Source organism: Nelumbo lutea, chromosome 1, assembly GCF_056320005.1.
Source record: "Nelumbo lutea isolate HS-2025 chromosome 1, American lotus-T2T, whole genome shotgun sequence".
In the NCBI taxonomy this organism is placed as follows: Eukaryota; Viridiplantae; Streptophyta; class Magnoliopsida; order Proteales; family Nelumbonaceae; genus Nelumbo; species Nelumbo lutea.
Genome location: NC_142684.1, coordinates 135449857 through 135464843, shown reverse-complemented (window position 1 = coordinate 135464843; position 14987 = coordinate 135449857). Strand labels below are relative to the sequence as shown.

Sequence of the window (14987 nt, the reverse complement as noted above, 5' to 3'; positions counted from 1 at the left end):
TGGTTTAGGGTCAAAATGACTCTGATCGAACAATTAGAATCGGTTCTGGCTTTGGGTCTAAAGATTAAGGGGTAAACAATGTCGAATTTGGGTGACATTGGTGTAATTAGGTTTGGTTTTTCGATCTCTATGTACCTATGGTTTTGGATCATTGACGCCCCAACTTTTATAAAATTCCAAAAATACCCCCAGGGCTACCTCGAAATTAATTGAAGTATGTTTCAAGCTCAAAGTGCTACAAAAAAAACTAAAGAAACGAAAAATAAGGTATCTACGAGGAGTATCGTATCGTATCAACCATACCTGATACAAGATACATTATAATTGGAAAGTATACCTATCAATTAGTGTAATATTATAGTTCCTTTCTACTAAAAAAAATTAGAAAGTAGGGATTCAAACCCAAGTCACCCAACACGTAGCACGCCATAACCTTAAATCGACCCTTAAACCCAGTACAAGAAAATATGACTTAGAAATATTGATCTTTAGCGGCAGTCGATTAAAACTGCCGCTACATATAAAAAGCGCGAGGTAGAATTTTAACTTTTCCTTCCTTTCCCATGCCTCTTCCCGCCCTCCCTCTCTCTCTCTCAGTCATCCCTCTCTCGCTCAATCGTCTCTCTCCTCTCGATCTCTCTCTCTCTCCCTCTTTCTTTCTATCTCTTTCTTTCTCTGTAAACTCTAGAAATAGAATCAGCACCTTCGCCCTTCCTCTATCCTGCAGAAGCTAGAACCAACACCAGGTGGGGCTATTCCACCGATTGTAGCAGCGCAAACCAACGCATATCTACAGTTCACTGGTATTAGATCTCTCTTTCTCACTGTACATATTTTGTCATGTGTATTAACCTGTAATGGTCTTTACCTATTGAAGTACTTGAATTCAGGAAGCAAAGCCCTAATTTCTTGCTTGTGTTTTGGAAGATGGCAGATGGATTTTGATTTGAAAGTTATCTAATTAGTGGAAAGTTTGTTCTTTCTGTAACTTAGTTGATCCATTTAGAAGAACTTTTCTTTTTGCTAAATATAATGGATGACTTAAATGGTTTTCTTTGTTTCGAAACTGTACTTCAATCTCTTTTTCTAACAGGATTTCCTTCTCTGGTTTGCTGGTCTCCACTTGGAGTTGAAGCATCGAAAGTACAGTTTCTCTGACATGCTTCAATGATTTGGAGATGTCACTTCCCCCTGCATTGAAGGCCTGTTCAGGATAGATCAGAAAACTTTCCCATTTTCAGTTCATGGCATTAGCAGTGCCTTTTAAAAGAAATAAAAACAGATTGGATCTGTTTTGGAACATGATATAGAAGTGGATCATAGTTGACCTCCCTTGTGTAAACATATATTGTCCACCCTTTTGGAATAACAAATCCTGAAAATAACGAAAAACAAATGTTCACACATTTTGGTAATAAACTTTTAGTAATACTCAGTGAGCATCATGTGATGGGAGGACATGAAATTGATTATCCCCAGCCCCAATGGGGCTTAGCAACCGGAAGACCCAACTCATCGATCAGATCACTTAATTGGTCTCCACAGTTTGAAAGAGCGAAAGGAAACTCTGGAAGCACCAGAGGAACCTAACTCTCTGATCTAGAAACAGAAATGGAACATGATAATGTTCTTGAACTCTATTTTTGTTTTGGAAGGCAAAAACAAGTTGGTTTTGGTTTAAAAAACAATGCATGTTTCTTGGAATCATCAAAATATTGTTTTTTAAAAACATAACAATTTTTGTAGTGTAGAAATTATATGATTTATGGAAGACATGAAATACAAAACGATATATAAGTCCAGAAACTGTATTATAAAAATGCAGTAAATTCACCTCAAAGTAATGATAAAAACATATGTTTTGTCTTAAATGCATTTATGCCTTGAAGTTTACAAAGCAAAATAGAAATTCAAGTTGATTAGTATTAAATAATTTGATAGATTTCAGTTTTAATGTTAAACGCCCTTCTCTAATTTCATACATAAAGAAAGCATTTCATCCAACTCGACATATTATTAATTTATTAGATTTTGATGGAATATGATTTGGTTACAGGGCCAGGTCTGATGTTCCACAGAAACCATGTTGCCTGCATGAACTTTCATTTAAGGTTTTTCTTAGATAACCAAAAGAGTTACAATAGATCTGCTATGTATTTAGCAGGAAAAAAGGGAAGAGAGAATTTAAAATCAATGACACAATTAGTTGCTTTCCAGGAGTATTGCCCTTAAAGTTACATATGAAGTTATTGAATATAGACATTTCATAGGTGTGGATAAATAGGAGAAAATTTCAAAGGGTCAAATTAAATTATAGTCTTATTAGAAAATTTTAAGAATTTTAAAAGTTGAAATGAAATCATCTCATTTTTCTTTCAGCCTACTTTTCAGGGGCCAAAATTCATCCATCTTGCATTAGTTATCTTGTAAATCTTATGTGTTTTGGGAGAGTTATGGCTGTTCAATTGATAGGGCATTGATCTATGATAGGAATTTAGTCTTTCTATCTTCTTTGTCTTTCTTGGAGCTGTTTTGGGTTTGTTTAGTTACAATTGGATTAGTATGCTGTTCTTGTTGTCCTTTATTAATTTGATTCCTCTATAGATATGTAGCTGGTTTAGAATTTCATTGAAGTATAACATGCTGGTAAACTAAAGTAATTTTGGTTGTTACCAATTCTGATGATTTCTTACAATTTTGGTCTTTCTGTGTTCAGGCTGCTGTCGGTTACCCACTTACAGTATATGGAAAAGGATGCCCGATAAAATTGATAGTTTGTGAATATCCTACCACTACAGCACAAAGTAGTTTCATAGTTTGCTTTGAATTCACTTTACTTGTTCTGGGATGGAGAAAATGGGAAAGTCATCTTCTTTGATTCCATCTATACATGGAAAAATCATCTTCAGGATTTAGCATGATATAACGAACCCAACATCTGAGATCCAAACTTCCTTGGGAGGAGCGGCGGGGGGAGGGGCACAAAATGCAGGGACAAAATACTTAATGAGCCAAGTATCTGGTCCTGGGATAAAAAAGGATAATGACGATAAATTTTCTGGTAGCACCAATGTAATTATGAGTGCCAGTGAATCCTGAATATACCATGCATAAAACAAACATAGTAGTAGCAAGAATTAGGAAGGGGGTAGGGAGGACATGACTGCATCTTGGAGGGAGCTGTCTAGCTTCATGGCAGCTTTAAACTCTTCAAAACTGATCTTCCATCACTTTTGATATTGATCCTATCAAAAATCTCATCCAGTTTGCCGGGTTCTGTTATATCTGGAGGAAGGCGCTCCTCCGGCAAAGCCTTCACAATGGAACCAATGATTCACCCAATCAAGATCAGTTGAAAAAGCAAAAGATGGTTTACAAGGAGAGAGAGAGAGAGAGAGAGGTTACTCTCATCATGGATGTTACTTCTTCCTTGGTGATACATCCTGACCTGTCTATGTCATACATCTGATTTATGGCCACATTACACAAGAAATAAGTTTCAACCTTCTTAATATATTTACTACAAAGTTTAGCCCTATTTAAGAGAAGAAAAGAGCAAAGCTGGTTTCAATTATCAAAAGATCAAAAGATACCTCACACATTTCTGTTGGTATGGACCAACTTGGCCAAAATAAATCATATGGTAATCATTGTTCATCATTGTCATTATCATGTGTTACAGAAAACTGTATGGCTTTAATTTAGAAAACTGCATTGGCTATTTGAATTCAATTAAATATTTTAACCTCTTACAGTTGGCAGGCCACCTCTAATTGTCCTTTTGATGACAAAAAAAAACTCTAATCACCCTTCTTGACCAAACAGATTGAATTCTAAATTTCACCCTGTCTTTAAAACACAGTTATGATATTTGTTGAGGTTCTTTTGATGGGAACAACAGAAAATTTGTCTACTCTCAGACTCAAACCCATTTCTCACACTTGTCAGCCTGAGATTTTACCATTACACCAGGAAATGGCCCCTACACATGTACAAGAGTGTCCAACTGCTGACCTATGGCTTAAGCAATCCAACAATTAGATAGCATTAGTTAATTTATTTGTTTTTCTTTGGGACGTCAAGTAAAACTGAGGTACTGATGGTCTAATCTACAAAACTGTTAAGCTTGCTAACATATTGAATGAATGAAATAATGGTGAGAGGAGAAAACTTAAATATTCTGAAATGCATTATCAGTTTCTCAAGTTCCTCAAAAGTAAGATTATGGTTCCCTAAGAGAGTCCTTAGCTGTTTTGTTCTCACAAGTAATTTCTATTCTTGATGAAGAAGCATGCTGTGTGACTACAGAAAGTCATTCTTATCATACTGATCTTTAAGTATAGTCAAATGGATGCAATGCATAATTCTTATGTAGAGTTGTTCGTTGTAAAAATCACATGCTTTCTATATTGATGATAAGCACTGCAACTGATATGTTTTACTTGTGAAAAATTTTGACATGTTCAATTTAGATTTAAAAGAGAAATAGAAGAGAAGCGGAAGAGAACTAAGAAGAAAAAAATGTTGAGAGGGAAAATTATGAGGTGGCAGCCTTTATTTCACTTACAAGGGAGATCTATATTGATATGAAAATGACCAGAATGCCCCCTGGGTGTATAACATCCCAAATAATAATATAAAACTGGAAATAAAAACAGGGCAATATGGTAAACAATAATAAATCATCTTTCAACAATTTTCTTCTTAAAAAAAATGTTCTTATTTAAGTTCTTTGTGAAGTAGCACTATTATTGATCCTCCCACTTGATTTGAAATCAAGACTTTAACAATGCTGTATAAAATGTTCTCAACCATTCATAGTTTTTTCTACAGGCTACTTTTCCACTTTCTGGAGACAGGCCAATGAACATGCTTGGAGTCGTACAGGTAGGCCATATTTTCCAATTGCATTTAAGAGCATCTTATTAATTTTATATATGCCACTTAGGGCACATGGGTTCTCATGGTCTGATTTTCTCTGATGCACGTATTACAGTCCCAAAAAGTTGCAGAACTACTTCTAGATTTTAAAGTGAGCTCAATAATATTAAATCCTCAGAATGCCTCTATTGAAACAGCAATTTCCATCTCCAAGGTGAAGCTTTTCATTGCTACTGGTCTTGTGTCATATATCTCAAATTTCCTCAGTGAAGATGTATTAAATTTTGCTCCGAGAGTTCTTTATTTATTCCAACTGGCAGACTTGATTGTACTTAGGAATGCCAATTAGTTGTAGCTTGATTGTACTTGATTGTCCTATGAAACTTGTGTACAGATATGGTGTAAAGGGTGCTGACAATGCTGTGAGAAGATTGAATTTTGTTTGGATTTCTCATATTCATGCCGATCATCATACCGGTCTACCCAGAATACTTGCTCTTCGTCGAGAGTTGTTAAAGGAAGTTGCTCATGAACCATTACTTGTTATTGGGCCAAGGAAGCTTAAAAGATTTTTGGATGCATAACAAAAACACAAGGATCTAGATATGCAGTTCCTTGACTGCAGGCACACAACAGAAGCTTCATTGGATGCCTTCAAGGATGCTCTTGAATCTATTCAAAATAACTTCGTTTCAAGAACTAATGTTGAAAACTTAAATAGCAGAGATGGACAAGGTGTTCCAGTGCAAAATATTGAGACAACCTTGTTTGCAAGAGGCAGCCCCATGCAGAGCTTTTGGAAGAGAACTAGTAGTCCAGTTGACTCTGGAATGAGCTCTGAGTTTGAGCTCCTAATGAACTTGAAGAAGGTTCTTGGTGAAGCAGGTTTGGAGGCTCCGGTCAGTGTGCCTGTTGTGTATTGTCCATAGGCATTTGGTGTTGTCCTGAAGGCAGCAGATAGAGTCAACACCATTGGAAGAACTACTCCAGGTTGGAAGATTGTCTACTCTGGTGACACTAACCCTATCTCTTTATCTTTTGAACTCAGTCCCTTTTTCACTGTAAGATTACATCAAGAATTTAGATCTAGAAGGATTCTTCTTAGTTTCTTGTTCTTGGATTCGTAACAGACCTCTTCTGCGAATTGGGCTTCAGCCAGGCTTTTCTGCGAGTTGGGCTTCAGCTGCGGATTGGGCCTTCCTACGAAATTGCTCAGACTTCGGTCCCGGATTAGACTTCGATGTAGGCCGAATCTGTGAAAGCCCAAAACATGAAAGTTGTGGCTTTTTCTCTTATCTTTCCAATGGATCTTGAATCAGCCCGTTCGGAGTTCGGAGATGCGAGTTAGGCCTAGATCACTGAACGATGTCGAAACTGTGAAAAATCATCCGATTTATCTTTCTTTGCTCTTGATGCCTTCTTTTATACCCTGGACCAAAATACAAGAGATATGAGTCCAATTAGATGCTAATTTAGTATAAAAGACAGAATAATTAGAGATAAAAATATGATAAATTCTACTCTCATCAGATAGGGCCCTGAGGTTATGGATGTGGAAGATCTTATATACTTTAACCCTAAACTTTTCTTCAGAGTGCTGATTGTACCAATTTATTAATTTTAGCCACCCAAGTTCTTTGTATTGATTTTATTTTATTTTTGTTCCATGATTTGGTACTAAAAATCATTGTTTTGTTAATTTTGTTTTCTACAGGGCTTTTGGTTCAAATAACTTTTCAGGGCCACTCCCTCCGGAAATTGGGAATTTAGTCAAACTTGAACAAATGTAAGTAGGTTTGTAAAGGTTTTTCTACCTTTTTCTTCCTTTCCCTACCTTTTCCTTCAAATCAAAAACAGCCTAAGGAAAGAAATATAAGGGTTGATGTTAAATTTAATGATATTCTTTTTTTTTTAACTTGTCAGTTACATAGATAGCTCTGGAGTGAGTGGTGAAATTCCTGCAACATTTGCTAAACTAGTAAACATGCAGACTTTGTAAGGCATTGTGATTATGATCATGCTTAATTTTTAATGTTTTGATCTTTAATGTTTAGAAATAATTTATTTATCTCACATTTCCATAAAAAATTGGATGTTAGGTGGGCATCAGATAACAACTTCACAGGCAAATTACCTGAATTTATCAGGAATTGGACAAAGCTCAAAACTTTGTAAGATACCATTTTGTTTGTTTTTCTGTCACATAATCATTTTCTGGGCCTAGGGAAGTTGTTTACTTAGGTAAATGCATTTATTCGTGTTCTTTTCTTGGGAAAGAGCCTTAATTTTTTTTTGTAGTAGTAGTAGTAGAGGAATTTCAGTCTCACAATAGTTTGGTCAGTATTCCTCCTATGTCGATAAATTTACCTAGAAAAGTGATAAAAAATTTACATTTTCCATGGGCATTGCGAAAGAACGTGAGAAAATTGGTCAATTGGCACATTGACTAACCCCCTCCCCCAAACTTGTAGCATGATTATTATTTTATAGTTTTCTCTAAATTTACATTCAACAAGGTTTTTCTTAATAAAATAAATTTGGTAATGTAGGAGATTCCAAGGGAATTCTTTGGAAGGTCCAATACCATCAAGTTATTCAAAGTTGACTTCATTAACAATTAGGTTCATCTGTTTGTTGTTATTATTTTTCTGCTTTTTATTTTTGGCAAATCTCAATAGATATCATTGAATGGTGAATCAAAGTTTTATACATGTGCAATTTCATGCACAACCATTTTTAACTACTTTTTTGTTTTTATTTTTATGACTTAAGTAATTACTAACAAATTTTAATATGCTCTATATTCAGTGATTTGTCCTATAATCAATTATCAGGAAACTTTCCTTGGGAGGCAGAAGATTTACAATTGTATGTATGAAGAAGTATTTCACAATACTAAGTACTATGAAAGCACGTAAATTATAATGTTGCACTCAAGAACTATAAATGGTTCATCCATTATTTACAAGATTTACAACATAAATACATAGTGGTCTAGGAATTAGGGGTGATTTTGGGGTCTAGCCTAATCCCATCCCACAAAAATTTGGGCTTGGGCCTAAGTTTTATATTTAGGCCTGGCCCAACCAGCAATATATTTATATCATCAACATTAGCATTAAAACCTTATCCTAACAATATAGGGTCAGCTATTCTAATCTTGTTTAATGTTATATCCATTGTTAAATTATGAGCAATTAAATAATTTGTTATTACTTCAACCATGTCCTTTTTTTTTTATCTACCTCTAGGCTTTCTAGCCCCTTCAGCTTGTAACTGATGGCTTTTTCTTATGGGGCCGGCTATTCGAATCCTGTTTTTTATTCCATTAATTCTGTTGAATGCTATATCCATTATTAAATTATAAGCACTTAAATCATTTGCCACTACTTCAATCCATGCTCCTTTTGATCTACCCCTAGCCTTTCTAGTCCCTTCAACTTGTAATTGATCACTTTTATTATGGGTGCTATATATGGTCCTCTATGCATGTGACCAAACCCTTCAAGTCTACATTTGTAATAGTGTTATTTTTACACGAATTATGTTTATATATAATTTCTGTAATAAAAAAGGCCCTCTTTCCATTTTTTATTATATAGTGAGAAATGGTATAGTTCAATATGATGTTGTGTATGTTTTCCCTTACACTAATATATAAAATAAAAGTATATACATCCATACTTTTAAATACAAGCTACTTGTGTGGTGAAATTTGCAGGAATTTGGTTGCCAACAATTTTGTATTTGATGATTCATATTCTAGGTAAGTTATTATATTTTTCTTTTCTTTTTTCTAGTATAAATTGAAATCTTTCTTCATTCTCAAAAATTATCGTTGTGTATATACAGTCTTCCTTTTGCAGGCCTACATTGCCTTCAACGGAATTTTCCATGCAATAGAGATTCTCCACGTTGTAAGTATTTTCATATTTATTGTTGTGTATATACAATCTTCTTTCTTATTTAGCTTGTAGTATTTTCATATTTCCCTTCAATATATAATTATGATGCTCAGAATTTCTTCTTTAGGTTGTAGTCATTTCATATTTTTATTCTGTAATTGTGAAAATGTCCTTAACCTACATCATGAGACCAAAATTACTTCTGAAAAGGATTTTTTTTTTTTGTTAAGCTCCACGTTCTGTATAAGAGAAATTGGGTTAAAATAAGCAACTGCACTTTTGTAAAGCTTTAATTTTATTCATGGAATGCCATTTAGCCTTGAGAGTGTCACATTAAATTCATGAGCAACAGATGACTAATAGCATTCCTCATTGGATGGTTGTCAAGAACCCAAGATACAGGCAATAGAACCAATCATTTTATATGCAAAACAAAGTTTTGATCTTTATAGTTTAGCATCTTTTTCCATATAACCTATATCTATTCTACTATTAAAAGTGTGAATGAGTGTAGAACTTCTGTTTGAGTAAAATAACTCAATTTTTTAATTTGGTCACAATTTAATTGCAAGCACTAAAATGTAATTTGAACAATCACTTTGTTCTTATTCAAATCCATTTCATTAAATCTTATTTTTAAAGTATTAATTCCCATTATCATTCACTGAATCCTACTCGTGACTATAATATCCTTGTTTTTGAATTTAGTATTTATTTAATTGTGAAGGCACAAAATGTAATTTGAACTACTCCATTTCTCTTCATTCAATTCCCGCTCATTAAGTCTTATTTTTAGGGTACTAAGTCTCATTCTCTCATTGAATTCCATGTTTAAGTTTTTTTTTTACCAATAAATTCTATTAATTAAACCTATATCCACTACTTTTAATAACATAAAATACATGCTTTTTAAATTTGACCCAAAAATGGAACTATTGTTCCATCCTTGTGACAAGTAAGCAATATAATTCAACCATTTAGGTCAAATGGGTCAATCCATGATGACATAATGAAATAAAAATCTTTTATTAAAGTTTTACATTAATCATAAATAAAGATAATTCTTATTATGTTAAAATAAAATATAAATTTAAAACCAGTCCATGGTGGTAGGTCAACAATTCAACATTTTGAGTCAAATGTGCCAACCCTTGATATCAAAATTAAATAAAAATTAAAAAAGATAAAAACAGAAAAGAACAATGTAATATTATAGAAATTTGTAAAAAACATTTGCGCACTTATCTAATATTTTCTATTAATCATATCAAATAAGAATAAGTGTGATAAATAATAGTTGTTTTTATTGATGTTGAAAATAAAATATAAAATTTCAAACCAACCCAAAATGAAATCGTTTTCCTGGTGGCGGGTCAACAATTCAACCTTTTGGGTTATGTGTGTCGACCTTTGACCCATAATTAAATAATAAAAATTAAAAAACATAAAAAATACAAAAAATATGAAAAATATAGAAACTCTATAAAAATTTATTTGGACACATCTCTAATATTTCATATTAATCATATAAAAAACTAGACATGATAATAAGAATTGTTTTAACTTTTTATTGGTGATGAAAATAAAATACAACTTTAAAACCAACACAAAAATGGAGTTGCTTTTTGTTTGATGGTGAATCAACAATTTAACCATTTAGGTAAAATTTGTCAACCCTTGATGTCACAATTAAAAGATGAAAACACAAAAAATTATTGGGCACATCTTGAATATTGTATAGGGTTCTACTATGATACGAAAAGACAACATATCTGAAAATATTCTTACCAATCAATTGGTATCATAAACATGTTAACCAATAAGATGCTATTTATCAAAATTTATGGGTGGGCTCTGATTGGTCAAAGTTCTTCTGGTACCATGTCTTTGGGCATCATAGATTTTTCCTGTACTGTATATTCATTATATATTAAACAAAAATAAGTATGGCAAATAAGAATATTTTTTTTGACAAAAAAATATAAAATAATTGTAGAAAATGTTGGAAACATATTATTTACTATCATCATCATCATCAAAAATTGTCACATGCAAAGCACATGCTCACTTACTAGTCAAGTAAAATCCCTTCCAAGCAATTCATTCGGTTATTCCTTGAACATCTGATTTCATGAACATTCAGCATCAGTGATGCATATGCAAACTTTTCAATCGAGTGGAAGATAGGTCTATCCTATATCTAGTTGATACAAATTTATGCTTATGCCCTATATTGGAACTAACTTGGACATTGACAACTTGTTATGACAGATGCATACATTTCAATCAAGTGTGGTGGTCAATCCATGGCATCTACTGCCGGTCGACTTTTTGATAGAGAAAATGAAACTCTGGGACCAGCATCATATTATATAACAGATACCCAAAAATGGGGAGTTAGCAATGTTGGACTCCTCAAAGATAGAAAGACCCCAAGTTATTTCCAAAAGACCTTATCACAAATTTCAGGTTCAGGTATTTTAACCGTTGAGTTCTTCCAAACATCAAGGCTATCTCCAGGATAACTAAGATACTATGGCCTAGGTTTGGAAAATGGAGTCTACACGATAAGCCTTTGGTTTGCAGAGACAGGAATCGATGAAGCAAGCTCAGAAACTTGGCAAAGTCTTGGCAGGCGTGTTTTTGACATTTATATACAGGTATACATAATAGTGGGTTTATGTCCTAATCTTACAGAATACCAGAAGTAAACCAAAAAGCCTGTTTGTCGATGTGCATGTGCTTTTAGTTTGTATATATACTTGATGCTATGAGAGATTTTCTTGATTGTTGAAACTATGTTCTTAAATTTTTAGGGGAATCGAGAATTAAAAGACTTTAATATAAGGAAGGAGACAGGTGGAGCCTTGAAATTTGCTGTTCAGAAAGACTTTAAGGCAAATGTGTCTGAGAATTTTCTTGAAATTCATCTTTTCTGGGCTGGAAAAGGTACTTGCTGCATACCTGAACAAGGTTACTATGGACCATCTATCTCTGCCCTGGCTGTAACTTCAGGTAATATTAGGAATTGATGGATGAATCTATTTTAATGAATGGATGTAAAGAATCAAGTCTTCTTTTATTTTTTTTTTAAATTACTGATTATGGATTTCTTGGACAGACTTCACACCAACTGTAAGTGGCCTTCCACCAACAACCACAACAAGTAAGGGAAAGACAGGATTGATTGTTGGACTAGTAGTTGGCGTTTCAGTTGCAGTCTATTTTAATGAATGGATGTAAAGAATCAAGTCTTCTTTTATTTTTTTTTAAATTACTGATTATGGATTTCTTGGACAGGCTTCACACCAACTGTAAGTGGCCTTCCACCAACAACCACAACAAGGGAAAGACAGGATTGATTGTTGGACTAGTAGTTGGTGTTTCAGTTGCAATCTTTCTGGCAGTTTTTATAGTTTTTTACTTAAAAAGGAATAGATCAAGTGCCAATGAGGAAGAAGGTAAAATATTCTAATTTTAACATTAGTTAACTGGTAAATTGGTAATGCTGGTTTCTTTTTTTCTTTTTCTTTTTTAATTTTTTGACTCACTCCTCAGGTGATACCCAAGTAATAATATGATAAAAAAATCTCTCTCTGGCTGTTATACTGTCTATCTAATTCAATTAGATTTTAGTATAAATGCTGAAAGGCAAACTAATCTAAATTTTCTCAATTTTGATGCTCGACAAGCTACAACATAGAGCAGGCCATTGATCCTATATATAGGAGGTTATATCTATTTGGTTTCAATTTCTTTTACTATTACTAAGTGGATAATAAGTGATGGAAATACAGAGAAACCCTGATTAAAGTTATAATCCACATTTTTGTGTTTATTCGCAGAGTTTATGGGAATGGGTCCCAGATCAAACACATTTAGTTATGCTGAACTGAAAAATGCTACAGAAGACTTCCATTCGAAAAATAAGCTAGGAGAGGGGGGCTTCGGGCCAGTTTACAAGGTAAGTTGCATTTCATCTACCAATCTTATAATGAACTACAGAATAACATAACATCATATTTAGAAAACTTAATTTCTCCTTTAAAGCTCAAATCCCAGGGTTAGTATGGTGATCATAAAATTAGAAAAAACAAGTGAGCTTCCATAGAAATTTTTGGCTCATTTCTTACTATAGAACAGGACATGGAATTATTGTTTGATATTAGAATACAATGAATTTTATTAGGTGACATGAAAAGAGCATTATTACACACCTTATCTATCATGCACATATGCATGAATACTTATGTTTACATAAATACATAAGTATACAAACATAAAGAGGGGAGATAAGTGGTTTTAGTATCTATGCATGAATAACATTCACACAATTTCTAGTTGTTTGTTATACATATATTATCAATATTTGTATGTATGAGTGTGTCTTTGAAGGTTTCTCTGTCATAATCTGTATGTATATTTAGATATGTATACGAATGCATGCACGTAAGTAAATACATACCCACATAAAGGGGGGAGAAGTTTATGTAGTTTCAAGTATTTGTGCATAAATACAAACACATTCAAATTGAATACATATATACAGACAAAGAGCTCAAATTGAATTGTATGGTTTCTACAGGGTACCCTTCTTGATGGGAGGGTAGTGGCTGTGAAGCAACTCTCAGTGGCATCCCATCAAGGAAGAAGTCAATTTGTAACAGAGATTGCTACCATATCTGCAGTCCAACAACGTAACCTTGTCAGATTATATGGATGCTGCATTGAAGGAGAGAAGCGTCTCTTGGTCTATGAGTATCTTGAAAACAAAAGCCTTGATCAAGCGCTTTTTGGTATGAACCTTTTCAAGATTTATTCTTTCACCTTGAAACTCCATAAATTTATTCATATATATGGAACATATTAGATGCTATAAAGATCATGTATATCCAAATGGTGCCTCTGGTTTTCAGGGAAGACTTCTTTGAATCTTGATTGGCGAACTCACTATGAGATATGCTTGGGAATTGCAAGAGGGCTAGCTTATCTTCATGAAGAGTCAAGACCTAGGATTGTACACAGAGATGTCAAGGCTAGTAATATTCTACTTGATGCTGAGTTAAATCCCAAAATTTCAGATTTTGGTTTGGCCAAGCTGTATGATGACAAGAAGACCCACATTAGCACCAGAGTTGCAGGAACAATGTAATCATACGAAAACATTTACTTGCATCATTTTCTAGCTTGAATTACTTTCTATTTATACTTATGATACTAAATCTATGTAACTAAGTAACCTCAGTTTCGGTTAATGTCTGTGAATTGGCTATCTCGCACCAGAGTATGCTATGCGTGGACATCTAACCGAGAAGGCTGATGTGTTTGGGTTTGGAATTGTCGCTCTAGAGATCATTAGTGGGCGGCCAAATTCTGACTCCAGCTTGGCTCCAGAGAAGATTTATCTTCTTGAATGGGTAAGAATGAATGGAATATGAAATTTATAGTTTTCAAGTTTGCATCAGTTAAACATACATAATCCATTACCAATGTTTGCAATTTTTGTTTGATCATTTAGGTATGGAATCTACATGAAAATAGCCACGAGCTTGAATTTGTTGATCCAAAATTAAGTGAATTTGATGAAGGAGAAGTTCTTCGACTTATAGGAATAGCCCTGTTATGCACTCAGACTTCACCAGCACTGCGCCCCTCCATGTCACGCGTTGTGGCCATGCTTTCAGGAGATATTGAAGTGAGCACCATCACATCCAAACCAAGTTATTTAACAGATTGGCAATTTAATGATATCACTAGTAGCTTTTTGAGTGAGAATTCTTTGGGGAAGTCAATGTCAGAGTCAATTGACAGCCAATTCAAGACATCATCAGATACTACCATGGTGAATGCAGACACTTCCCCAAACAATGTTTCTCAACCAATACTCCATAATATCATTGGAGATGGAAGGTGATAATTGGCTTCCATGTTATCATCTCCCTGATAACTTAGTGTACTTAGTGTCTTGCTATCATCTCCCTGATAACTTAGTCTTTAGTCTTCCTTTAGGTTAATACCCTTGGGCTAATGATCACCATGAGCTCATATTTTCGAGGAGTAGCTCACGGCAGGGCTGCACTTCCCGCTTCACCCCTTCCTGATAGAGATAGTCAAGTTTTTTAACATTACCATTGACCAACTACACCCAAACTCTATTCGGAATATAGTTGGCACCATTTCCTTGTTCTATGCATACAACTG

General features: G+C 34.0%; 1 protein-coding gene across 1 annotated transcript; it reads left to right on the top strand.

The window, feature by feature from the left end:
- Window positions 1-546: 546 nt before the first annotated feature.
- On the top strand, window positions 547-14610 carry LOC148877750 (putative LRR receptor-like serine/threonine-protein kinase At1g56140). The gene is made up of 21 exons (XM_088943430.1): window positions 547-803; window positions 2717-3643; window positions 4834-4887; window positions 4997-5095; window positions 5276-5871; window positions 6596-6667; window positions 6805-6876; window positions 6981-7052; window positions 7690-7749; window positions 8603-8647; window positions 8734-8798; window positions 11058-11261; window positions 11331-11446; window positions 11603-11801; window positions 11908-12025; window positions 12087-12247; window positions 12632-12750; window positions 13372-13582; window positions 13703-13934; window positions 14070-14203; window positions 14305-14610. Exons 7-20 carry the CDS (start codon window positions 6866-6868, stop codon window positions 14104-14106), a joined length of 1650 nt encoding a protein of 549 aa, XP_088799556.1. The 5' UTR covers window positions 547-803; window positions 2717-3643; window positions 4834-4887; window positions 4997-5095; window positions 5276-5871; window positions 6596-6667; window positions 6805-6865; the 3' UTR covers window positions 14107-14203; window positions 14305-14610.
- Window positions 14611-14987: the final 377 nt, after the last annotated feature.

What these genes read in the sequence shown, in the direction of transcription:
- LOC148877750 (XM_088943430.1), top strand. An exon ending in CAATAGAGATTCTCCACGTT is followed by an intron (nt 8,799 to 11,057) that starts GTAAGTATTTTC and finishes TTGTTATGACAG; the next exon opens with ATGCATACATTTCAATCAAG. An exon ending in TTTTTGACATTTATATACAG is followed by an intron (nt 11,447 to 11,602) that starts GTATACATAATA and finishes TTAAATTTTTAG; the next exon opens with GGGAATCGAGAATTAAAAGA.